The 25,647-nt window shown below is 47.6% G+C and overlaps 1 protein-coding gene and 1 long non-coding RNA gene across 4 annotated transcripts in view; one reads left to right on the forward strand and one right to left on the reverse strand.

Annotated features, from left to right (window-relative positions):
* Positions 1-25,647, reverse strand: part of STK17B (serine/threonine kinase 17b) — a 55,109-nt gene that overhangs the window by 16,579 nt on the left and 12,883 nt on the right. The window contains exons 3-5 of the mRNA XM_075934222.2: positions 19,849-20,061; positions 8,072-8,216; positions 652-778 (exon numbers count right to left, since the gene is read on the reverse strand). Coding sequence (XP_075790337.2) covers positions 652-778; positions 8,072-8,216; positions 19,849-20,061 — 485 coding nt within the window. The remainder of the gene's footprint in view (positions 1-651; positions 779-8,071; positions 8,217-19,848; positions 20,062-25,647) is intronic.
* LOC106731607 (uncharacterized) overlaps positions 775-25,647 on the forward strand; it is a 43,416-nt gene continuing 18,543 nt past the window's right edge. For 2 of the 3 annotated variants that reach the window (XR_016350106.1, XR_016350104.1), the window contains exons 1-4: positions 775-4,048; positions 5,875-7,440; positions 17,861-17,960; positions 18,367-18,495. This is a non-coding gene — a long non-coding RNA (uncharacterized LOC106731607). The remainder of the gene's footprint in view (positions 4,049-5,874; positions 7,441-17,860; positions 17,961-18,366; positions 18,496-25,647) is intronic. The other variant, XR_016350105.1, reaches the window with a different exon arrangement.

The raw sequence follows: 25,647 nt of genomic DNA on the forward strand, positions 1-25,647 counted from the left end.
CCAACCTGTCAGCACCCCAGCTGCTCTGCCCCAGGCGTTCCCAAGAGCAGCTGAGGTGCTGCCAGGTTGGTCTCGCGCGCCAAGGGTCGGCGCTACCGGACCAACCCGGCAGCACTCCAGCTGCTTTGCTGCAGGCATCCCCGATTCAGCCGCTGCTGAAACTGACCAGTTTCAGGGACGCCTGGGGCAGAGCCGGACTATCAAAAGGGGGGCATCCCTCCCCACCCCAGACTCCTTATAGCCCCCCTTTCCGATAGTCTGGCAAATCTGATAATCCGGCACCTCCTGGGTCCTAAAGGTGCCGGATTATCGGAAGTTTACTGTACTTTAAAAAGCAAACAGCAGGACTTTATATACACATCTGTTTTTAAAAGTTAAAATTGACAAGAAAACCACTAAGTCTCATCTAATCTATGAATTACTAAAAAAAAAATAAAAAATAAAAAATAAAAAAACCCACCACACACCACTCAAAATACAATATACAATGCCATTATACAGTACTCAAAATACAATACCATTAGACACAAGACACTAGGTACGAGGGACTCAGGAAGTTGAACTTATAAAACATTGTACATGTCCCAGCTTTCAAATTCAGCAAATTGTTTTAATTTGCATGCAGGAATTTTAAAAAGGCGCTCTCCATACCTAGATATTCTGTTGTTCCTATGATTTGCCGCAGTTCAATGGCATTCTCAATCTTCCGAGACATACCAAAATCTACTATTTTTACATCACCAAGAGGACTGAAACTGCTCAGCAAGATGTTCTGGGGCTAAATGAAAAAAGATGACTATTTAGTCCTTACGGCATAACTATGTAAGTATGATTTAGATAAACAGTATATACCAAAATGAAGTTTAGATTATATTTAAGCATTCTAATTGCTGCTATTGCCTTGTTAAAACAGAATCCACAAAAAGTATTTGCGATACCCATCTATAATATTCTTTGACCAAAGCTAGACCCTGACATGTGCAGTTCTTTACATTGTTACTAATAACACAAAATATGGAAGACAAATATTTCACTCGATAGTACTATCCACTCTAAAGTCACCATCCCATGATGAACAGGAGAATAACCATTTTCAGGAAAACACTGAAGTGGCATGCTCAGAACCCCACTGCAATGACAGCTGCATTTTTCAGGTTCTGTCAGCAAATACTTACTGTAAAAGTTTCTTTTCATTGCCAAGATATACCCATTAGTGTGAGAACATGTGATGCTGTCCCCTAAACAGAGCCTTCTCAAAGACGGTCTCAAACAGTAGTAGTAAAAAGGGAGTTACTCACATTCTGTAGTAACAGGTTCTTTAAGATGGTTTTCCCTGTGCGTACTCCATCTTAAGTATTTGGGTGTCACTGCGTGCCTAGTCAGAGATTTTGGTAGCAGTGCCTTCCGTTAGGCTGTGCACACAAAGTAGATGGTATAGGCGGTACCCGCTAATAAACATGTGCGACCAACTGTCCCCTCCGTTCCTTCTCTGCCCCAGAAGATAACTATGTCCAAAGCAGAGGGAGGAAGGGCAGGTGGTGGAGCATCCACAAAGACAACCAATCTCGAAGAACCTCTGTTACTGCACAAGGTGAGTAACCCTCTCCTTCTCTGAAGGGTGTTCCTGTGGGTGCTCCATCTTAGGCAACTATAAAGCAGTACCCATGATTGGAGGCGGATGCTTCGGCTAGTCAGTATCCTGGACAGTGGTGAAAATGGCATGTATCTTGGGAGAGGTAAGTGTCAAAGGCACAATGTCTGGCAAGTGTATGGGTGGAAAACCATGTAGCATATCTGCAGATGTCCATAAGAAGTATGATGTTGAAGTATGCTATAGAAGCCGTCGTGGTCCAAGTAGAGTGGGCACGTATTAGCCATGGAGGGTCTTGGCTGAAGACAGAATAGGCCAACTGGACGCAGTCCACTATCCATCTGGACAGCCTCTGGGTGGAAATTGGCAAGCCCAGGATCCCTCGGTAGTGGATATGAGAGTCTAGGCATTTTGCAGATTTTTCCTGTCCTGTTCAGGTAAAAAGCAATCGCTCTGCGTACATTGACCGTGTGCCATGCAGCCTCTTTCATATCAACATGAGTCTTTGGGAAGAAGATAGTTCACTGCAGTGAAATGAGGTGGTTTCATTCAGTACAGACTTTGGATGAAGGTTATCCTTATGGAATACCGTGAAGCTTGTGTGTGGGGAGGAGGTCTGCCATAAGTGCACCAATTTCTCTCCCATTCCTGACTGATGAGACAGCCACCAATAAGGCCACCTTCATGGAAAGGTGAAGGATGGAGCATGTTGCCATGGATTCGAATGGCCTATGAGTGAGGGGTCAGAGTACTAAACTGAGGTCCCAGGATGGGACAGGAGGTTTGACGGGCAGGAGAGTATTCTGCATGCCCTTAAGGAAGCACTTGGTTGTTGGATGTGCAAAGACAGATTTTTTTTTTTAAATCAATGGGGTGGTGAAAAGCAGCTATAGCTGCAAGGTGAACTTTGAACAACTAAAACAAAAGACCCAAGTGTTTCAGTTCTAGAAGGTATTGCAAAACGTCCAAAAGTGGCAATGTCAATGGGTTCTCACGTTTTGATTCAGACCCATTCAAGTGAAACTCAGCGCCATTTATGCAGGTAAGATTTCCTGGTAGTTAGTCTGCAACTCTTCAGAATTTGCTTGACTTGACCAAAGAATGATGTTTCTATTGAGTTGAACTACTGAAAAACTATGCCTGGAGGTGGAGAATTCAGAGGCATGCACGGGTGATGAACCTGACTGTCCTCTTGTGTCAGAAGATGAGGAAGCAGCAGGAGATGCCCTGGCCTCCTCCTGGACATCTGCAGCAGGTAACTTTCCCGGGTCTATCTTGGCCAGGCTGGAGCAATAAGAATTACTGAGGCTGCATCTCACCTTGTTTTGTTGAGCACACTACTCGATGGAGGAGAGGGATTGGAGGACACACGTATTGGAGAGATTCCAGGGTATTATGAATGCATCCTCCAGGGAGTGCAGGCCAATGCCTACATGGGAACAACAACATGGACACTTCTTGTTGGTACTGGTTGCAAACAAGTCCACTGTTGAAATTCCTGCTGAGGTTGTCTGCCATTAGATTGTCCTTGCCCGGAAGGTAAGAGGCTTGTATGCAAATGTTGTGTGCAATGCACCATGTCCACAGGTGGACAGCTTCCCTGCAAAGGTGGTGGGTCATGGCTCCGTCCTGCCTACTGATGGTTGCTTGATTATCCATAAAAATCTGTACCGTGCTGCTGCGTACAAGATGAAGGAAATGTTGGGATGTGTAGAATACCACTCTGAGTCCTAGTATATTTATGTGCACACCTGAGGAGACCAATGTCCCCGAGTTTTGAGAAGGCTTGAGTGTACCCCCCAGACAAGGAGAGAAGCATCTGTTGTGATGGACACAGTTGGTGGATGTTTGTGGAAAGGTACTTCCAAACACATACTTTTTTGGGTCTGCCAACCAGTCCAGCAACCACTTGATTCTGTTTGGGATGGAGACTAGTTTGTGGATCCAGTTGTAACGTGGTCTGTATACAGTCAACCACTGCTGTATGGGTCTCACACCTAGTCTGGCACAGAGCATCACAAATGTGGCCACCGCCATGTGTCCTAGTAACTGAAGCAGACCCTTGTTGGAACTTGTGGGCTGGTTTGTACCAGTGTAATAATGTCCTTTATAGAATAGAATCTCTTGTGGGAGGGAAGCTATAGCCTGCACACAATCGAGGCGAGTCCTGATAAACTCCATTCTCTGAGCTTTCTGGAGTTTGCACTTGGACAGATTTATCTATACCTAAAGGGTCTGGAACAGAGTGCTGGTTACGGAGACTGCATTGCAAGCTTTCTTACTTTGTGCTTGTTTTTAATCAGACAGCCATCAAGGTAAGGAAATACGGACAACTCTTGTTTGCAGAGATGCGCAGCGACCACCATGAGCACCTTTAAGATGACCCCCTGGAACTGTAGAGCGTCCGAATGGCAACACTGTGTACTAGAAGTGGGAATCGCTCACCACGAATCTTAGGTATTTCCCATGTGCTGGATGAATGGATACATGAAAATAGGTGTCTTGGAGGTCAAAAGTCGATAACCAGTCTAAGGCAGGGATTATAGTGGATAGGGTGACCATCTTTAATTGTTGGGGTCATATATTGTGGTTGAGGCCATCTGTCTCCATCCCCCTGCCTTTTTTGTTGTGAGGAAGTAATGGGAATAAAACCCTTTGCCCTGGTAGCAATGAGATAAGGGTTCTAAAGCGCCCAGGTGGAGCAAATGGTCAATCTCTTGGGATAGAATGCTCTGGTGGATGGGTCCCTGAAGTGGGACAGGGAAGGTGGGTGGGAGAAGAGAAGGGGATACAGTATTTACCCTTTATAATATCAAGTAGCTACTTGTCGATTATGATGGAAGACCAAAGATGAGGGGTGAGCAATAATTTTTGGCGGGGGACCAGCCCAAGATTTTTGGTAAATAGTCAAGGACTGCACTTTTCTGTGGAAGAGTTGTGGAGTCTATGATGGAGGCTGGGCGTGGAAGGGTGCACGGGGTAAGGGACTGGGGTGCTTAGGATGGTGTGAGGTCTAAGAGGGAGTCTGGGTGAAGGAGGGAGTTGCGACCTGGGTCAGGAGATTGGGATGTATGGCCAGGGAGGGATTATGGGTGCAGGAGAGGATTCTGGCCTTGGGGAGGGGCTATAGGAGGGGATGCAAAGTCTGGAAGAGAATCGTGATCGGTGAGACGTGGAAAAAAAGACTGCAGACGGTTTGGGTGGTGACATGGTGCAGGGTCTCAGAGTGTGTTTCGGTGCAGGAGAGGATTCTGGCCTACGGGAAGAGTGTAGGAGGGGGTTACATATCGGTGGAGGAGTGTTCTGTGTCAGTGCCCAACTGCAATAGTTGCTCAAAAATATGTGTGTATTTCATGAGCACTGCGGTGTAATTAAATATGCAGAGCTGTAAAAGTGCAGAGGCGTACCCTTTCCTGCCCATGAGATCTAGACACTTCCATTCCTTGTCGTGGGGTGTTGTTCTGACTGCACTGTTTTCTCCTCTGGTTAACTGCGTCTACAACTAAAGAATTAGGAGCAAGTGGGAAGACAGGAAATCAGCACTTTGTGGTGCAACGTAATATTTACGGTCTGATCTTTTGCAGACCAGTGGGACTGTTGTTGGTGTCTGCCAGATTACCTTGGCAGGATCCATAAGCACTGGATCCACTGGTAGGGCCAACTTGGCAAACAGGGAGACATGTAAGATACTGGTTACTTTATGTTGAGTTTTGGGGAGACTCACTAGGGGGTAGGGATAGTTGATTATTGATAAGCAAAAGCGTATAGGTTAATGCTATAGACTACACACACTGTTCCCCCCCCATCCCGCCAGTAACTTTTTAGCAGGCTGGCCAGCAGCCCGGGTCAGTCCTGGCTTGCACCATGTTCAGGACATACCCCTCCTGCAGTTTTGCATTTTAAGTGTATTAGGAGCCAGGTGGGCAGGCAGCCTGGCTCATGCTGGGTCCAGGAGCTTAGACACACACACCCCAGACATGGACTGCAGCCACTCTGCGCTGCTGCCTCTGTATCAGAGGCAGCAGCACAGGGCAACAGGCAGCCTGTCTGCAAAGGGAGCAGGTTTTTAAATTGGCTCCCCTCATGGACCAGCTCCCACCTGGCACTCCACGCTACTGTCTCTGATACAGAGGCAACGAGAGGCAGGAGGCTCCTCAGGAGTTTCACTGGAGCACACTGGCTACCGGCCCTACCCCCGAGGCCTATAGAATAGACAAGGAATCGTTAAGAATTCATGAGGTTAATCGACTATTCAATAAAGCAATATTTAACTTTCCTATTAGGGAGACCTCCAGCACGTCAGCCACCCTCTTGTATAGCTCCTGGAATGATCAAAAGTCATCTCCCACTGCAGGAGGAGGGGGCATCAAAGTAGCATCGGGGAGGACAATGAGATGTGCACTGAAAGTTAAGACACAGGAGAATCTTTGTCGCTCGAGGCTGGCTCATCCTCTTCCCAGCAAGCTGACCTGTTTATGCAAGGCGAGGAGGTGTGCCTTGATGGTGCGGACGGAGATGGCTGAGGCTGAACCTGTTGTGGCTGCTGGACTCGGTTTGGTGCCCAGGGGTCCCAGTAGGGCCAAGTTGGCGGATAGTGTCACAGGAGGCAGCAATTGAGGTGGTTGCCATTGCAGCAGTGGCTGTTGCTGCTGCAGATGCTTTGGAGAGGAGCTTTTTGGGGTGTGGGTACCAACCAAGAGCTCATCGTCCTCATTGCTCAAGAGCGGCGCTGCCAACTCTGCAGGAGTAGACAGCATGAACGTGCCCAACATGGGTGTACTGTCGATGCTGAACAATTTGGTTATAGGCACCAAAGTTACCCTTAGCTCCTCTGAAGTAGAAAAGGGTACAGTGCCAGGGTCGCCAGTGCTGGCAGCAGCATGGAGGGTGTTACAGCCGCAATCTGCAGTGCCAGCATTGCCGTATGGGAGGCCACATGTTTGAGACACTTCAGTGCCGGAGGTGGCATAGGTGCTGACGATGCCGAGCAAGGCTTGGCTTTCTTGAGTGCTGATGGTGCCTCAGAAGAGGCTGATTTGGCCTTTGCCTTCGTCAGCACAGAGACAGATTCAGATGGTGCCAGTGGCGCCAATTTAGATTTAGGCTTCTCTGGAAGCCTGTCTTGCTAAGATCATTGCACCTCCAGGAGCCATCAATGCCTAACGGTCATGGTACCTCCCTGTCCAGTGCAGGGGGTATTTCACAGGTGTTTGCCCCCGCATTTCTGCAGTGGAGTCACCTTTACTTGAGGAGTGAGATCTTTTCTTCTTGGGTTGTTCTGAGGAACAGTCGCTGGAGCTACTGCCTCGCACATGGCAAGTGGGGAGGACTGCCAAGGTGGGATAGAGTACTCCAGATCCAAAGCTGGCTTCACCTGTTTTCAAGGAAAAGGAGTTTAAGCTGGAGCTCCCTTGCTTTGTGCGTGCAGGCCATTAGCTGCTTCCAGTGTTGGCACTGGGCAGTGGTGTGTGCCTGCCCCAGGCACCAGACACACTGAGTGCCCAGAAATAGGAATTGAAAGTCTGCAGGACAGGCAGCGTTTGAATCCTGAGACATCTGTCATCCCAAGAAGCAAATTATTTTGCTAAGGCTAACAGCCTTAACAATAAAAGTTCTTTTTTATTTTGTGTTTTTTTTAAGCAACAATTAACAGTAACTAGAAAAACTACTAACTATGAAAACTATTACTAACACTATACTAATTGTATTAACAGGAACAAGTTTGAAATTTTGGCAAAAAGCTAGAAAGCAACTGCCATTCCGACAGATGCCGGCAGCACCAGAGAAGGAACTGAGGAGATGGTTGGCTGTGCATACGTAATAGCGGCACCACGCATATCATCTACTCTGTGAGTGCAGTCTACTGGAGGGCACGGTTACAAAAATCTCTGACTAGGCGTGCAACAGTGCCCAAACACCTAAAGTGGAGCGTCCACAGGGACACTCCTCGAAGTAGCAGTATTAAGTCTCCCTTTACAGAGTCCTTTCAACTCACAGGAATTTCAGAGGTTTGACTGGGATATTTAAATACTAAGGCTAAGTACAATAAATTCAACATAAAAAGAGATATGTATGGAATAGCTCTATTCGGTTTTCACATCAATAAAATTGGGAAAGTTTGGAAATGCAAGAGCTAGTTCCTACATCATTTGGTCAAGATGTACAGCCTATTTTTTATTTTTATTAATGTATTAAATAGAACATTTAACAAGAAAGATACTACATACATTCTATACAGCCAAATTAATTTTACTGTAAGAATCTTGACTTTGCATAGAGTGCTGTTATTATGTGCATTTATACGGTGTCTCTCTGTTGTACCTATGCTAAGTTGTAAGTAATTAATCGCATTCTCATAATCATCTTAAAATTGCAACAGTTATACCAATATACTTCCATCACATCTTTAGTGCTACAATAATCAAACAACCATCAGAATGTAAAGAAGGTAAGTTATTGGAAAACCATATGCAATTTTACCTTTAAATCAAGATGCACAATATTGTTTTCATGCAGACAGCAAAGTCCTTCAAGTATTTGTCGAATAAGTCTGATAATAGCATTTTCTTCAATTCGCTCATTTGGCTCAAGAACACACAAGTTAAAGATTTCACCTCCAGCAGCACTGAAATAAGACAAATATACACAAGCCACATTAGCCTCAGAGGGTTGGCCATGTTAGTTTGTAACCATTAAAAAAATGGAATAGCCCTGCAGCAACTTAAGACTTTTTTTTGGTGGGTTTTTTTTTTTAAACACACACACACACACACACACACACACACACACACACACACACACACACACACACACACACACACACACACACACACTTACTTTTTGTGGGCAAAATCCACTTCCCTTGTACTAAACTTAATCTTTTTGACATACATGCCAAACAAAAAGAGTATCAGAGTAGGAACACTGCCCAAATGTCTTTAAAATTCAAAGTACTGCATATTTAAAGAGTCTGTTCAGAAAGTGAAAAATCCAAAAACTTTTATGGTATTTTTAATGTGTTCATCAGCCTGATAATCTACAAAAAAGTTATAAAATGCAAACAGGTAAAGACAAAAAGGAATCAAAACAGGAAATGTGTGTTGAGATTTCCAAATGGAAGGTATGGCTAAATTCCTTGCACTGATCTGAAAATTTCATCCATGATTTCTTTTATACCAAGTCGCAGGATGATCATCTTTAATTTCTCTTCCAATCCTCCACTTGACTGAAAATCAAAATAGTCTCCTGAACAAGGCAAAAGCTTCATTTAAAGCAGTATTAATACTCTTGTTGGATTAACTCTTTCAGGGGAAAAATCATTGCCAGTCAATTACTCAGAATGCATTTGAGAAGAGTCTAATGACACATGGAGTGCGGTGGTAAGAAGGAAAAAAGCCCACTACCTATTTTGGGCTGCGGGTCCTGCTGAGAAAGCACTAGAGATAAGATTTTATTAGCACGGGGTGGGCAAAGGGGCCTCCGCAGGCTGGATCCAGCGCACCCATCAGGTGGATCCAGCCTGCAGATACAACTGCTTCAGGGCGGGGGCAGTGGACTGGGGTGCAAGGTTTTGGGATGTGACCTAGGATAGGAGAGGATTGTGATCTCAGGCATGAGCTCGGGATGCCAGATCTGACGGAGAGGTATGGGTGCAAGAGGAAGGCAAAAGGTTTGGATATGTGGAATAGCAGGTCAGAAGTAGAGGGCAGAGGTTTGGGGAAGGAAAGGGCTAGGGTGCCAGAGGCTCTGGCCAGGAGACTTATCAGCCAGCAGACAAACTACCTTGCCTGCCTGCAGAGCTAAAGGCTTGCAGAACTTAAAATATTTCTACCTGCCACCCCCATATGTTTGAGTGAATAACTCGGGGGGGGGGGCACGCGGCAGAGGTTGTGCTTCATGTCTGCCTGTTATTCAAACAGACAGCTTCCATTAGCCAGTTTCTGGCCAGAAACTGACCAATGGGACTGTACCGGAGGCAGGAACAGCATCTGAATCTTCCCCCCTCCTCTCTGGTTTTTAAAATGAAAATGCCCCGCAGCTCCATTTCTGAGCATCATGTGGGGCTGCAGGGAAAGCAGGGGAGCCTACCTGGGGCTCCCCACTACCTCTGCGGGCCAGATCTGGTAGCGTGGTGGGCTGAATCCAGTACTTCAGAAGGTGATTACCACCCTCACCAACACACTACCTGCCTGCAACACCGACAGCCTGCAACTCTTTACCCACCAGTCCGGGACAGAACATTGTGGGACTCCCCAGTGCTCCTACTCAAGGGCTCCAAATCAGCCCAAAGATAGAAGGTTCTGGGCACCTCCACTATCGCCACTAACAAGTCCTCAGGAGAGAAAGGACACTGTATTTAGGGGTTATTCTTACCATTTTAAATACAGGCAGTCCCCGGGTTACGTACAAGATAGGAACTGTAGGTTTGTTCTTAAGTTGAATCTGTATGTAAGTCGGAACTGGCGTCCAGATTCAGCCGCTGCTGAAACTGATCAGTTTCAACAGCGGCTGAATCTGGATGCCAGTTCTGACTTACATACAGATTCAACTTAAGAACCCCAGGCATCCCCAAGTCAGCTGCTGCTGAAACTGATCAGCGGCTGATTCCAGGAAGCCCGGGGCAGGGGCTTCCTGTAGGCAGCCACTGGTCAGTTTCAGCAGCGGCTGACTTGGGGACGCCTGGGGCAGAGCAGCTGGGGTGCTGCTGGGTTGGTCCAGTAGCGCCGCCGCTCCTCGGCGCTACTGGACCAACCCAGCAGCACCCAAGCTGCTCTGCCCCAGGCGTCCCCAAGTCAGCCGCTGCTGAAACTGACCAGCAATGGCTGAATCAGGACGCCTGGGGCAGAACAGCTGGGGTGCTGCCCGGTTGGTCCAGTAGCGCCCAGAGCGGCGCTACGGGACCAACTGGCAGCGCCCCAGCTGCTGTACCACAGGTGTCTGGAGCAAAGCCACGGAGCACGGGGGCAGCGGGACAGCCCAGACGTGCCGTGGCTGTCCGCTGCCCGCGTGCTCCGCAGCTTTGTTCTGCTTTGTCCCCCCCCCCCCCGTCCTCCTGGTCTGCAGACCAGGGGGACGGGGGGGGGGGGGGCAAAGCAGAGCCAAGCAGAGCCAAGCCGCGGAGCGCGCGATCAGCTGACAGCCCAGACGCGTCTGGGCTGTAAGCTGGCCGGGCGCTGCGCGGCTTGGCTCTGCTTTGCCCCCCCCCCCCCCCCGGTCTGCAGACCAGGGGTCCGGGGGGGGGGGGGGGGGGGGGCAAAGCAGAGTCAAGCCTCGGAGCGCGTGGATAGCGGACAGCCCTGTCCGCTGCCCACGTGTTCCTCCGCTTTGCTTCCTCTCCCTGGTCTGCTGGAGACCAGGGAGAGGAACCCCGTTCGTAACTGCGGATCCGACATAAGTCGGATCCGCGTAACTCGGGGACTGCCTGTACTATGTTTTATGTTTGTTATATCACCATTTCTCCCTCCCTAAACATTTTACCTCGTTTGTACCCAAACCATCAACTCCTCTTTCTTTATTGCACTTACACCAGAGGGAAGGGAGGGAGGGAGGGATCTTCTTCAGTGATTAAGTCATTCACAGGCGATAGACTCTAATATAGGGGCCAATCCCGTGCTTCTGACAAGGGCAACAAGCGGCATTTTGAACCATGTTACCCACACCTTTGGAGTAATATCCGCAACCCCTACACACTCATTTTCAGAGTCAGGTAATGTTTTTTTCCTAGCACACAGACATTTAGACAGAGATATTAACACAATTGCGAGGTTTTCCAATAATCCTTACCACTGAGCATCTACTTTATTGATGTCTTTCAATCACAGTCACACACAGACAAATGTGATACAGGTTCCCATGAGTTTATCATGTGACAACCCACAATTACTCCGGTCCCTGAGGAAATCTATAATATCCCTTGGTTCTATGGAAATGCCTTGCTGAGGATGAAAAGTGGGATGGGATAAGGCAGGGAAACAATCTCAACATACAGAAATGTCAGCGTCCCTCTTTCTCAAAGTGGTTCCTCAGAGTCTCCCTGATATGGACCACCACTATGTAGGCTCCTCTGACAAAAGTGTCTGGCTGTTCAAACTGTGTGCCCATTGACAAAAACTTCACCCTTACTCGAACATAAATTATGTAAGCCATAGCATACTGTCACCACCTTGGAGATACGATCCTCCAAAAAGTTCCAGCCTGCCATAGAAACACTTCTCCCTTTCCAACTGCCAAAGGGGCATTCCACAACCATGGGACATGAGCTGAGCCTGCTGTTGAACTGCTCCTTACTGCTGTCCAGTTGTTCCATGTAAGGCTCCATGAGCCATGGTTATAAGGGATAAATTGGGTCATCAAGAATCACTGTAGGCATCTCCACATCCACCCCCTGTAATTTTGTAGTCTGGAAAGAAAGTCCTTGCCTGCAGCTTTCTATACAGGCCACTTTTCCTGAAGATACCTGCATCACGCATCTTTTCAGATCATCACACATTTATGTCTGTGTAACATTCACAGGGTGATATACAAATGCCTGAAGCACCATGGAGCAACACCCCTTCTCCTTCGAGTGGTTGCTCATGTCCATTCGAATCAGCCGTGCGCACCACATCTTCCAGAGCGTTTTCCCTAGAGGTACCCGTAGCGCTGGCAGGGCGCTCCCTGGAGTGGCGCCGCTATGGCGGAGCATAAGTACCCCTGCCGGCACTCCCCCTCCTCAGTTCCTTCTTACCACCCCTGACGGTCGTTGGAGCATGTCTCTCTGTTAGAGTAGTTAATGGTTCCCATTTCTCAGTGTTGTAGATAGTTGTAAATAGTTCAAATTAGTTAGATACTTAGCAGTTCTTTGTTTTTCTCCTTCTCCCCCTTCGGGGATGAGGAATGCCTGGGCCGCAAGGCTTTAAGGCTTGCACTATATGAGCTAAATTCATGCCCAAGGGAGACCCTCACGATAGCTGTTTAAAGTATTTGGGTGAAGGGCACCTAGCAGACGCCTGTAAGAGCTGCAGGTCGTTCAAGCCACGAACGAAGAGGGAGCGGGACTCTTGTTTGAAGCTTCTCCTCATGGAGGCGGCTTTATAGCCGGCACTGACCAGACGGACATTCCACGGTGCGCAGTGTGCCGGCGTTGACACGCAACGCTCCATCCCATGCGTGGACTTTGGTACTGAGGCCTCGGCACCACACTCACTCCCCGGCACCAAAGAAATTAAGGTCTTCGCGGGGTAGGTCTCCAAGCCGGAAGTCCAGGTCCGGTCCACACTGACGCCTCGAATCCCCGGTGCAGACATCGCCGAGTGCTGCGGTGCGGCATAAGAGAGCTAGACAACCATCAAGTCCAGGCCAGCTACCCTCGCTTTGTCCTTCGATGCCGGACACTTTTGAGGCGGTACAGGACCCGATTAGCCTCACTGCCTCCCTTCCGTCATCGGTTGAGGCAGAGAGGTCGAGGTCTTCGACGCCGGGAGCCATGTTGGCACCGGCTTCTCCACCGCACCAGTTGGATCGCTCAGCACCGGTCACATATGCAGCGGGACCGTCCCCTGTGGGACCAGTACCCCTTGCCCCTACCTCGGTGCCAGTCTGGATGCAGGCCGCCAGGCCTCACGCGGTGCCTGGCTGTCCTCGACCCCCGTCGGTGCTGGAACCTCTCCCGGAACCAGTCTTGGCTGCTGTATTACTCAAGCCTTGTGGCACCGTCAACAGCACTGGCACCGATCCTCTTGGCCGGGGTGCCGCTTCAGTCTTCGCCACCGGGCTCTTCGGCACCGATACAAGCACAGGCACCGGGCTCTTTGGCACCGCTGCAGGTACTGGCATCATCCCCGTGGGCCATGCCAGTACCACCAACGCCAATAACGCTGATCTCTTCGACGGCGACATCTACGGCTCCAGCGCCTTCCGTCCTGCCTGCTGTTGTGTTCACGGGGGCACGGGACTTGGGAGTTCCACACCCGCAATCGGCACCGACTTCGGCACAGCAGTCCACATGCATTGGGTCGACACTGCATGCGGTACAGGGGCCTGTCTTCCTGGCACCGGTACTGGTACGCCCTCACCACGCGCACGCGGGCAAGTCAGAATCTATGGCCAGGTTTGCCCCTCCAATGGTGGCAGGGCACTTGTCATCAGCACCACCCTGGCCTGAGTCTGACTACTCTTCAGATTCTGATGTGGACTTTTTCAGGTCAGAGTCCTCGGCAGCTTCGTCGCATCATAGATCCCATTCCTGGCACCGGCGTGATCTTTCACGCGTGCAGCAGACTTGGCCGCCTCAGCCGCATTGGCCTTTTTGGATGCCGTGGACATACCACGAGTGGCAAGGGCCTGTGCCCCCCTCCGCGGTGTCGAGTGTCTCCGGGCACCAGGCTACTTCATTGGCGTTGCTGTCACGACCCCCTCCTTCGCCCCAGAGGGTTGCTACCATCGATGCCATTAGAGATCCGCAGGCTTCGTGCCAGACCCGCTTCCGCATGCGGTGCCGCCTGCCCAGCCACCCCCATCGGGCCCTACGCTGGATCCGGTGCTGCTCCAAGAGTCGTCGTCGTCGTCGTCCTTGTCTCCTGACAAAGTGTTAGTGGATCCCGCACCGGCGATGCCAACGATGGATGCTCGGTCGCATCAAGATCTGCTCCAGTGTCTGGCTTCCAACCTGGATTCGTGGAGGTTTAGGTCTATCAATGGCTATTAGCCACAATGGGTAGAAATAGTGTCCCTAGTCTCTGTTTGTCTGGAAATGGATGACAAGAGAGGGATCACGTGATGATTACCTGATGTATTCCCTCCCTCTGGGGCATTTGGCATTGGCCACAGTTGGCAGACAGGATACTGGGCTGGATGGACCTTTAGTCTGACCCGGTATGGCCATTCTTATGTGTTTATTCTCCATATTGCCACCAGCCACAGTAAGTGGCCCACCCTGGTCCAAATGCCTCCCCTCCTTGCCCTCGGACGCATCACTGAATAGGGGAGTGGGGGCAGGGGAGTTGCTGGGACAGGGGAGCATAGTTCCAGCCCCTGCCTCTGTCCTGCTCCTGAGAAGATCTGCTAGCTAGGCAGCACAGCCCCAGATGCCTAAGGGAGCTGCTGTCACCGGAGCACCACCACCCTCACTGCCGTGGGCTGCCCTGGTGAGCCCCCCACAAACCACCTAGCCTGAGCCTCCATGACACTTCCAAGCCCCTTGCCCTGACTCCTGTACTACCACATCTTGCTCTGAGCCTCCCCCTCGCTCCACCCAAAATCCTGCCCAATACTATCATTTAACTGCAGCATATACATTTTTCTTGTAACTTCCAGAACACCACTCTGCAACCATTACTACAGTCAAGGACCTAATCAACACTGGGTAAATCTGCTAGCATTGGTGTGAGTACGTGTACACACACTCACACTTATATACACACTATAAGATCAAATTCAACTATGATTATATATAAAATTTTACGGAATGTGATTAACCACAAATATCTGTGGACAGGGATATTTTTAAACAAAACAAAACACAACCATGGACTCTATAGCAAGTGCATAAAAACCTGAAAATAAAAATGATCCAAATCTGAGGGCACATTTTCACTCACCGCACCAAAGATTGATGTTCTGGCATTTGATTTAGTGGGTCTAGTATAGACCCATAAATCGAACACTAAGGCCAGCTCCAGCCAGCTTCTATACTCCTTGCAATAAGGAAGGGAAGCGGACACGAACTTTTGCTCCCATCAGCCTCCCACAGTGGGGATGGTACCAAACTCGGCTTAAGATAAGCCAATTCCAGCTACATAGTCTGTGTAGCTAGAGTTGCGTACCTTAAGCCTACCTTCCAAGTCTAGTCTAGTGTAGACCTCTCCTGAGAAATGGAACTAATTTTCAACCAGGAACTGACACACAAAAAAAGTGATCTATGTCTTTAGACAGGATGTGGCCAAAACACAGTGCAATCTGATAAAAACCAAGAAGCAGAAGAGGATGGGGGAAAAACAGAAATGAGTCATATGTTATTTAAAACCTCTGGTTTCAAAAGTCTTTTTTTTTTTTAAATATAGACAAGGAATTTTTCCCCTACCTGAATAAAGGACAATTTACTTAATTCACTTATTGCTACTATTCAGGTTATCAGTGAATTAAAAAGATTCTTTAACATTAGGGTCTCTCCATAATTTAGTCTTAAAAAGATGTTTGTCACAATATAAACATACAACGCTCTCTCATTAACTTGGCTACAAAGAAGAGGACGTTACTCACGTTGGTGCAGTAACGAATGTTCTTCGAGATGTGTGCCCCTGTGGTCTCGTCCCAGTGCTGCAGATTGGAGTTTTGCATAGCAGTGGTCAGCCAGACCGCACATGCGCGGCCAGCGCCTCTCCGTGTTCAAAACCTTTTGCACACGTACGCGGTCAGGCTCCCGCCAGTTCCTTGAATCTCCCCTGGTATCTGAACAATATAATGAGAGACTCTGGAGTGGGAAAGAGAGCGGTTAGTGGAACATCCACAGGGTAGTGGAACATCCACATCTCGAAGAACAGTTATTACTGCACCAAGGTAACTTCCTCTTCTTCTTCCAGTGATGTCCCTGTGGGTGCTCCACTGTAGGTGACAGTATAGCAGTACTCAGCTATCTGGAAGAAAGGTCCCGAAGTCACGGATGAATTGCTGATGAAAGTACTGCTGAGGCTAGTGAAGTATTCGTAGCCAGTCGGTGCATGATTGCATAGTGCTTTATGAAAGTGTTATGGGATGACCATGTGGCTGCCCGACAAATGTCCTGGAGGGAAGCCCCTCTCAGAAAGACTATCGACGTTGTCACTGCTCTTGTAGAACGAGCCTTTGGTTGAGCTGGAAACGGTGTACATTGTATAGTGTAACAGGAAGTGATGCAGGAAGTTATACATTTTGCAACCCATTGGGACGATAACGCCTCACCTTTGGATCAATCAGCGAGGGAAACTATTAAACCGTCTGTTTTCCGTTAGGGTCTTGTCCTTTCTATATAAAAGGCGAGTGCTTTGTGCACCTCGAGAGAGTGAAGCGTCACCTCCTGTGGGGAGGTGTGCGGCTTATGATAGGAGGGGAAAACAATTGGTTCATTAATGTGAAACTTGGAACAGACTTTAGGAATAAAGGCTGGATAGGGTCTCAAAATCACTCCATTTTTGCTAAACGTTGTGTACAGTGGTACTGCCATCAGGGCTGTCATCTCGCTGTAATGGCAAGCAAAAAAAGTACCTTTAGCAACAACACTTGGAGCGATATAGTGGCCAAAGGATTCAAAAGGTGGTTAGTGAGTGTTCCCAACACTAAGTCTAAACTCCACAGTAGAGGAGTGGGTCTTCAAGCAGGATTAAGGTTTGTTAGGCCCTTAAGGAACCTCTTAGTAATCAGGTGGGCAAACACTTAGGTGCCATCTATAGCAGTGGTCACCAACCAGTAGATTAGGATCTAGTGGTAGATCTTGGAGCCTCTGACAGGTGATCCTGACTGGTTTGGCCAAGAGGCTATCAAGTGCCAGCACTTCAGCTGCCCCTCCCCCCACTGTTGCGCATCTCCTGCTCTTTGCCTTAGAGCTGCCTCCCCGCACTGGAGCCTCCTGCTTGCTGTGCAGAGCAGGGAAGGGAGAGAAGGGGGTGCTGATGTCAGGGTGCCTCCTCTTCTACCCTGTATTTCATCTCCACAGAATGGAAGGGGGACACAATAGGGGTTGGGATGGAGTTTGCTAGCTGCTTTTGAGAGTGATGCAGGTGCAGGGTCAGGGGTGAGCCTGCTTTAGCCCCATTTCACCACAACCCAGGAGCCACCTGAGATAAGCAGTGCCCAGCTGGTGCCAGTTCCGAACCCCTGCCCCAGTCATGAACCCCCTCTCGCACTCCAAGCCGCTGCCCTAGCCCTGAGCCCCCTGGATCCAACTCTCTTACAGAGCTCATACCCTGAACCCCCTCCTATAGCCCAACTTCTTGCCCCAGGCTTAGCTCAGAGCCCCTCTCACATTCCCAATCCTTTAGCCCAAGACCAGAGCCTGTGCCCCAACCCTCTGCCCCTGCATGGTGATGAGAGGGGGATGGGGGGAGGGAGGGAGGACGGAGTAAACAGAGGCAGGGCCTTGGAGAAGAGGCCCGAAGGAGATGGGACATGGGTATGTGTGTTTGAGGTAGATTCTGGATTGCATTTAAATTAAAAAAGTGATCTTGTGCTTAAAAAGGTTGGAGACCACTGATCTATAGAATGCCTTGCCACACAATGTACTTTTAGGGAAGCTAAGGCTAGATTTGTCTGTTCCAGGTATCATATGTAGTCAAGGATTCAATGAAGAGGTGCTAAATATGGTTCAATGTGGTTTGAAGAGCACCAGGATGTGAACCTTTGCCATTTCGAGAGGCAAGTAGCTCGTGTGTTGTATGTTCTGCTATGGAACAGGATTTCTTTGACCTGCACTGAGCACTGACCTCGGATGCGTTGAGCCAATTAGGAGCCAGGCTGTCAGGTGGAAGGCTGAGGGTGCAGAAGGGACTCCTGGTCCTGGGTCAGTAGGTCCGTCAGGTTGGGAAGGGCGTATGGGGAATACGGAGATATTCGTTGGAGAAACAGAAACCAAGGTTGACAGGCCCAAGTGGGTGCAACGAGGATTAACTTGGCTCCATCTGTGTTGGCCTTCTCGAGGTCTCTGGGTACAAGTATGGTGGAGGGAAATGCATAGAGAACGGATCCCCCCAGTTGAGGAGAAAGAAATCTGGAACCAACGTTCGCCCTGGAGCAATAGTAGTGGCTTTTCTTGTTTTCGTAGGTAGCGAAGAGGTCTAGGAGGGGAAAACTCCAGTGGTGGAAGACATGGTGGAGGACATCATCGCGGAGCTCCCACTCGTAATCTGATACAAAATGGCTGCTCAGGGAGTCTGCAGCAACATTGTTGACACCAGGTAAGTAAGATGCCATCAAAGTGATGTTGTTTCGAATGCACCCATTCCAAAGGCGCAGTGCTTCTGCACAAAGGGAGTGAGATCGTGCGCCGCCTTGACGATTGATATAATACAATGTAGCAATAGTGTCTGTAAGTACTCTCGCCAAGGGATCGCAAATGTATTTGCGGAAGTGCTTGCAAGTGTTGAAGACTGCCCTGAGTTCCAGAAAGTTTGTATGAAGAGAGGTCTCCCATGGTGACCATTGGTCCTGAACGGACATATCATCCATGTGGGCTCCCCAACCAATGAGGGAAGCGTCAGTTGTGATGTGGACAGAAGGCTATGGTTGATGAAACAGGACTCTGGACAGGAGATTGTGCAAATCAGTCTACCATTTTAGGCATTTGTGGACATTGGCGGAAGGGGTCACTGCCCTGTGAACGTGTTGCTTTGTGGGAACATAGATGGACACTATCCACCATGCTGGACTACATATGTTGTTGCCGCAATATGGCCCATTAGTTGTAGGCAGGTAAGTATTTGAACCATCGGACTATTGGTTAGTACCGCAATCAGGACTTGGATAGTTTGGAACCTCTGGATGGGTAGATAAGCCCTTGCTGTGGTAAAACCTAAATGAGCACTAATGAATTCTAAGGTCTGAGATAGGTCGAGTACTGATTTCTGGTAGTTGATTACTAGAAGGCGGGAGATGAAGGTTTGTCTGGTCAGTTATCATGCTGTCTGTCCATCTTAGAAGAGGCTTTTCTCAGAGCAGAGGACGCCTCAGTCCTTTCTGGTGCCGGCGGTACTTGCAGAACCGAAGGTGCTGGCAGCGGCGCTGGAGTCGGTACCAACGGAGGCACCAGTGCCGTTTGGCAGATGAGGCTGCTGATGCTGAGGGTGCTCTCAGTTTCATCTGCAGCCGTGCTGTTGGCACGATGGGTGGTATCTTTTTTGGTTTAGAGGTTGGAGCCGCCTTTAAATGGGAAAGGCGGTGCCGGACGTGCCTGGCTTGTCCCCAGTGCTCACTGTGCTCTGTGAAAAGGATGGCAGGGAGCGTGTTAGCGACGCCCAGGTCTTTCTGGGCGGAATGGAGCCTGATGAAGAGGCTCTCCAGCGGAATGGAGCGGCTGGATCTGAAATAGCTAAGGACTTTGGGTCCGACAGCTAGAGTGCTTTATCAAACAGGATCATCCAGAGACGCATCTCTCTTTCCCAGCAGGCCCAAACAAAATGGATCATAAAAAGGCAATATTAACTTCACTGTACATACGCTCATTGTTCTTCTGGTTACTTTTGCTCAACTGACACAAACAATTAATTATAAAATCTATTTTAAATACTGAAGACGATGTAATGCATACTTACTATTCCAACACTAAGATGATTTCATTTGCTGTTTCATAGACTTCATGGAGATTAACTACATGAGGACTAGACTTTGTTAGATCAAGCACAGCAATTTCATGTGAAATTTCTGCTTTGCAGTCCTGTCCTCTTCTCCTCTTCTTTAGAAATTTAGCTGCATATTCTTGGCCTGTGGATTTAGCTATACATTTTCTAACCACAGCACATCTTCCTCTGCAAAGAGAATGGAAAATATTAAGATTAAATATCAGATTATCAGAGGCAGCAGCACAGGCAGTGGAGGGTTCTGGCAAGTAGCTCCATAGGATCTGGTGCTCATGGGGAGCTGGCTCCTGCCTGCCCCCCTCTCCCTCCCCAAGATACAGATACAACAAGGAGGGGAGAAGTGCACATAGTTGACAGGATTAACCAATAAAACCAGGCTTATCAGTTAATCGTGTAGTCAACACCACTACATAAGTGTATTCCCTATTTTACTTAAGTATAGGATGTGGTTCCTTTGGGAAAGCTGGTTTCCAATGGGGCTTCCTCCAAAATTAAGCGCACTCTAAGTACAGTCAGTTTTAGCTTTTCTGGTAACTTGGAATCAGATGTGCATCAAAATGACAGCGTGAGTGAGGAAGATGAGAGCTAGTTGTAGAAGTTTTAAGGATACTGTACATTTATTGTTCTGAGGATTTGTTTGTTAGGGTTAATAATATTTGAAAATTTTTAAGAAAGTTTGAAGAAATGTGTGAAGTAGTATCAGTGGGAAGCTTTACTTAAAATCAATTTTTTTTGTGATTTAAATCAATCCACCCTGCTATGAATTAAAACAAATATTCTCAGATGGTTAAATATTATTATACCATTTTTCCTAAGAATGAAGGCTCATATGTAATCCTATTGCAGTAATGAATTAAAATTAGTTCTTTAACAAAGAGTAATGTTTCTTACTATAAGGATGTTATGCAATCATGAAAAAAATGGGAGGTTTTACACAAAGAAATCTTTTCCACTGGTTGGACCACATCTCAATAATTTGAGAACCATGTTCTAGTGTACTATTGCTGGAAAAAGAGTACGGCAATAAACCAGTTTCTTTCCATAAATCAAACACTTATTTCAGCAAGTATCACTAGGGATGGTAGATGATATGTAATTGAATAGTTGTGTCACCGCATGAAATCTTAGTCGCTACACAACTATCTGATAGTCCCCAAGAGCAGAGCTGTCAGCCAGCCCCACTCCTGGGGAGCCCCCTGCCACCTCATGCTGCTTGTGTCAGGCAGCAGCATAGGGTGATAGGCAGGAGCCGGTTCGTAAGGGAAGTGCGAGGAGGCAGCAACCCCCAACCACAGCTTTTAAGCCAGCTTCTCCCAGCACCAACTCCTGCCTGCCCCACACTGCTCCCTCTGTAGGAAGCAGCAAACGGGGGGGGGGGGGGGGAAAGGCAGGTGGGTCCAGAAAGCTGGCCCGTGAAGAGAGGTTGCTTGAAAGCCTATTTCCCACATGTATGGATTCAAGCCTGCCCCCCTCACCTTTTGCATTTGGGGGGGGGGGCGTGGATCCAGTGCTCATGGAGAGCCTGCTTAAAGCCAGCTCCTCATGGGCCCCAGCTCCTGCTCCTCCCTGCCCCCCCTTGCTGCCTCTGTATTAGAGGCAGCAAGGCTGGGGGGCTTATTGGCTAATCGTGTGGTCGACTACATGTTGACATCCCTAAATATTACAGTAAGATTAGAAATCACTTCAATCTATTAAAGTGCAAACAATGTTTGAGTTCAAGTTAGCTGAAGAATTAAATATGAACAAACACAATTCACATAAGTCGGGCATTCAATGCCAACATTTCAAAGTGCTACACACACATTTAAGATTCAATCCTATTCCTGCGATATAGCTTAATAATTAGGGTTTCTGCATTTGTCTTGTTTATTTTTAGATAAATTATTTCAAATTTAGGATTAAGTAGTTTGTGGGGATTACAGATGGCTTCCTTTGAATTAGGCTTGTTCTACATTTACAGAGCTTTTCGCAACACAAACTCACTAAAAGTCAGGCTGTGGAAATACTGTTTGTTGGAACTTTTGTGGACAAAAACTTCTAGGCCCCATGAATGGTGTTTGCTTCCTGCTGACAAAGCTCTGTTTACATCAACGCTTACCCTGACAAAGCTTTTCTCATTAGAGTGCAAAGGGGGTAGGTTTGAGTATCCTTGCCGCTCAACTGCCGGTGCATACAAACCGTTATTGGGAAGAAGTTCCCATTTAGGCAATGTTGACACTGGGAAGGTTTGGTGACTCAAGTAATGTTGGCATTCAACTGTACAAAAAGCAAGTCACCAAATCATATTTAAACTGCCACCCTCTGTTGACATATTATGGCTACATTGTTAGTGCCCCCATTGACAGAAAAAGCAAAACAATGTGGGTATGCATCCCACAGTGCCTGGCGTCACTGTAAGTCGCTAGGCATTGTGGAAACGCACAGCATAGCACAAGGCATTTGGGGAATGTGAAAAACATCCCATCCATCACATTTGTGTTTCACAGCCTCCGGGGGCTTCCAGCTTACTTCTGTACCATCTGAAACTGACAGTTCTTGTTCCAGCATCTGTTTTGAGAAATCAGGGATTCCAGATTTCTCTCCTATGCTCTGTTGAATGTGCTTTGGACACTGTGCATTGCAGCAAAGCTACTTATGCACTTAACATCAGAGGAAGACAACTTTGATGCAGATAACAGTGTGAGCAACACATAGCAACAACTTGGCATTACATTTGGCTATTACAGAGCTAGGGATGTAATAGTATACTCGATTAGCCAATTAACCGATAAACAAAAACTTATCGGTTAATGCTATGGACTACACACATCTCTTCCCCACTGCCAGTAAATTTTTTAGCAGGATGGCCAGCAACCTGGCTCAGTCCTGCTTGCCCTGGGTCTGGGACCTAATCCTACGGCAGCTCTGCATTTGAAATGTATTCGGAGCCAGGCAGGCAAGCAGGCAGTCCAGCCCACAACCGACCCCCCCCCCCCAGACAGGGGCTGCTGCCACCCTGCGCTGCTGCCTCTGCATCAGAGGCAACAACACAGGGTGACAAGCAGCTGGTCCATGAGAGGAACTGATTTCTAAACTGGCTTCCCTCACAGACCAGCTCCCACCAGGCACCTCACACTGCTACCTCTGCAACAGAGGCAGCAGGGTGGAGCGGCAGCGGGCTCCTCAGGAGTGGGGCCAAAGTGCACTGGCTGCCAGTCCCACCCCCAGGGGCTACAGAATAGTTGTGTAACCAAAGAATTCATGAGGTTAATCGACTATTTGATTAAGCCGATATTTAACATCCCTATACAAAGCAGAAGTGCAGAACAGAGTGCTGCTTTGGGGCTAGGGAAACCAGTACAGAGTAGTGGGATTGCATTGCCATGCAGGTGTTGGATGAAGGGCACTGGCTACAGGATTTTAGGATGCATAAAGCAAACTTTATGGAGCGGTGTGCTGAGCTGGCCCCTGAACTGCGGTGCAAGGACACATGAATGAGAGCTGCTCTCTCAGTAGAGAAGTATGTTCTAATTGCTTTGTGGAAGCTGGCAACTCCAGATTGCTTCCGTTCAGCTGTAAATCAGTATGGAGTGGGGAAGTCTACTGTTGGGGTAGCACTTCTGCAAGTGTGCAGGGCAATAAATTACATTTTGCTGCATAAGACAATGACTCTGGGAAATGTGGATGACACAGAAGCTAGCTTTGCAGAAAAGTGCTTTCCAAACAGTGGTGGGACAAACAACACCACACATTTCCCTCATAGCATCACCCCTCCTTGCCACAGAGTATGTCAGTCAGAAGCAGTACTGCTCTATGGTGCTTCAGATGCTTGTGGATCACCAGGGGCATTTCACAGACATAAATGCGGGATGGTCCAGAAAGGTGCATGATGCATGCATCTTCAGAAAGTTGCAGGCAGGGACTTTCCTCAGTAACCTGGCTTACAGCCCTGGCTCATGAAACCTTACACAGGGCACCTACACAGCAATAAGGAGTAGTTCAACAATAGCCTAAAAACTGATGCTGCATGATTCCTGAATGTGCTTTTGACAAATTGAAGAGATATGGGAAAGTCTCTATGTCTGCCTGGAACTTTTGGAGGATCATCTCCCCAACGTGTTGACCGCATACTATTGCTTACATAATTTGTGTGAGAACAAGGAGAATTTTTTATCCATGGCTGGAGCACTGGGCATAGCACCTGGGGCAGAACTGGGCAAAACAAAGCCCACAGGCCAGATTCGGCCCACCAGAGCCTCAATCAGGCTCCCTGCCTGCTCCATCCCCATGCCTTAAGACTTCCTATGCACTGGCAATTGAGCAACAAACCTTTTTTTGTTCACAGGTGTTTAAACTCCTCCTCCTGCCCTTCCTCCCCCCGCCCAACAGAAAAAGCTTTCTTACAGCATGTACTAGAGTAAACAGTGTTTTGTGAGCTGGAGCGCTCTCTGGAAAGCAAATATCACTGCTGCAGAGGCTGGAAGTTTTTTACACTACTGACTTTTAATAACTCAGCTGTGTTGACATGGATTGCCAAAAGCTGTGTAGTGTAGACATATGCTCAGTGTAGGAGATTTTCAAGGCCCACAAACTTCTTCCATAAACAATCCTCAGTATTGCAATCAAAAGTTTCTGCTTTTGTACATTTTAATTTAAAAAAAATCAATTCTTGTGGGTTTTTTGGTCTATTTTAAAAACAAACTGGAAAGCTGAATTAAATACGAGCTTTTAGAAGGCTAAATTCAGGCATGGAAAAATAAGAGACATGCTCAGGTTCGTGGAGCAAGTCAGTGAAAGCTAGAAATTTCAATCCAGGAATCTTGTCACTCAGTCCTATTTTTTAGCTGTTAGACATTCCCCTTCTTGAATATACTCAGACAACAAAGCATTCTGGTTAGTTTCCTTGACAATGGTTTAAGTATAGAAGCAAAAATGTGTTTTGGTAAAGATAAGTTTTTAGAAGAAAGCCATATACTGTTTTTAAAAAATAGACTGACCTCTTAGAAAATTAAAAAGAAAATGCATTCCCTAAGCCAAGTTACAAACTCCTGAAAAACTTTTATGATCACAAGGACATTTCCAATAGTGCCTAATTCCACAATTATGAATTATTATCAGCAGAATAAACTGAAGACATAATGAAACAAAACTAAGTTTCAAATGGAGTAAATAAGAACAGCATTTCTAGAATTTTATATATAGTATGGTGATCATTGCATATTTTCAGAGTTCTCTCCATTAGTTCATATATTTCACTGTGTGCGCAGATTAAACCTTTCCTCCTATTACCTATGCACACAAAAGAATGCTTGAAAAGGCCATGTGCAAAACTGTATTCTGGTTGAGGCCCCCTTTGAAGTCTGAATCTTAAAATTATACACCAAAATATGCCCATGCTGCTCATCAAAATAGTTTCCATTTGCAGGTAATTCTAAATACACCATCTAACTAGTGTAAAATTGTATAAATTAAATGGGGTAAAATTCCACAAATTTCTAGTGTTTATTGTTAAAAATAATGTCTAAGTACTTCATCTTGCAATAGTCCAAGACAGTGAAATAACCAAGAGCAACCAAACACACAAAGTACAAAAACAGTGAGAGGTGCATATCATGTAAAAGTTAATTAAAAGAGGTATAGGAAAGTTCTTAAACTGCGAGGCAGAGCCTCTTCTGGAAGATCATCTGAAATGACTAGCTGCTTTCCCAACTGGGGCTTTGGAGCAGAGCCTGAAGCTGGAGCACAGAGCAGTGGAGCTGCAGGTTTTTGCCCAGA

The sequence above is a fragment of the Pelodiscus sinensis genome, chromosome 7, assembly GCF_052426305.1.
Source record: "Pelodiscus sinensis isolate ZL-2025 chromosome 7, ASM5242630v1, whole genome shotgun sequence".
NCBI lineage: Eukaryota > Metazoa > Chordata > Testudines > Trionychidae > Pelodiscus > Pelodiscus sinensis.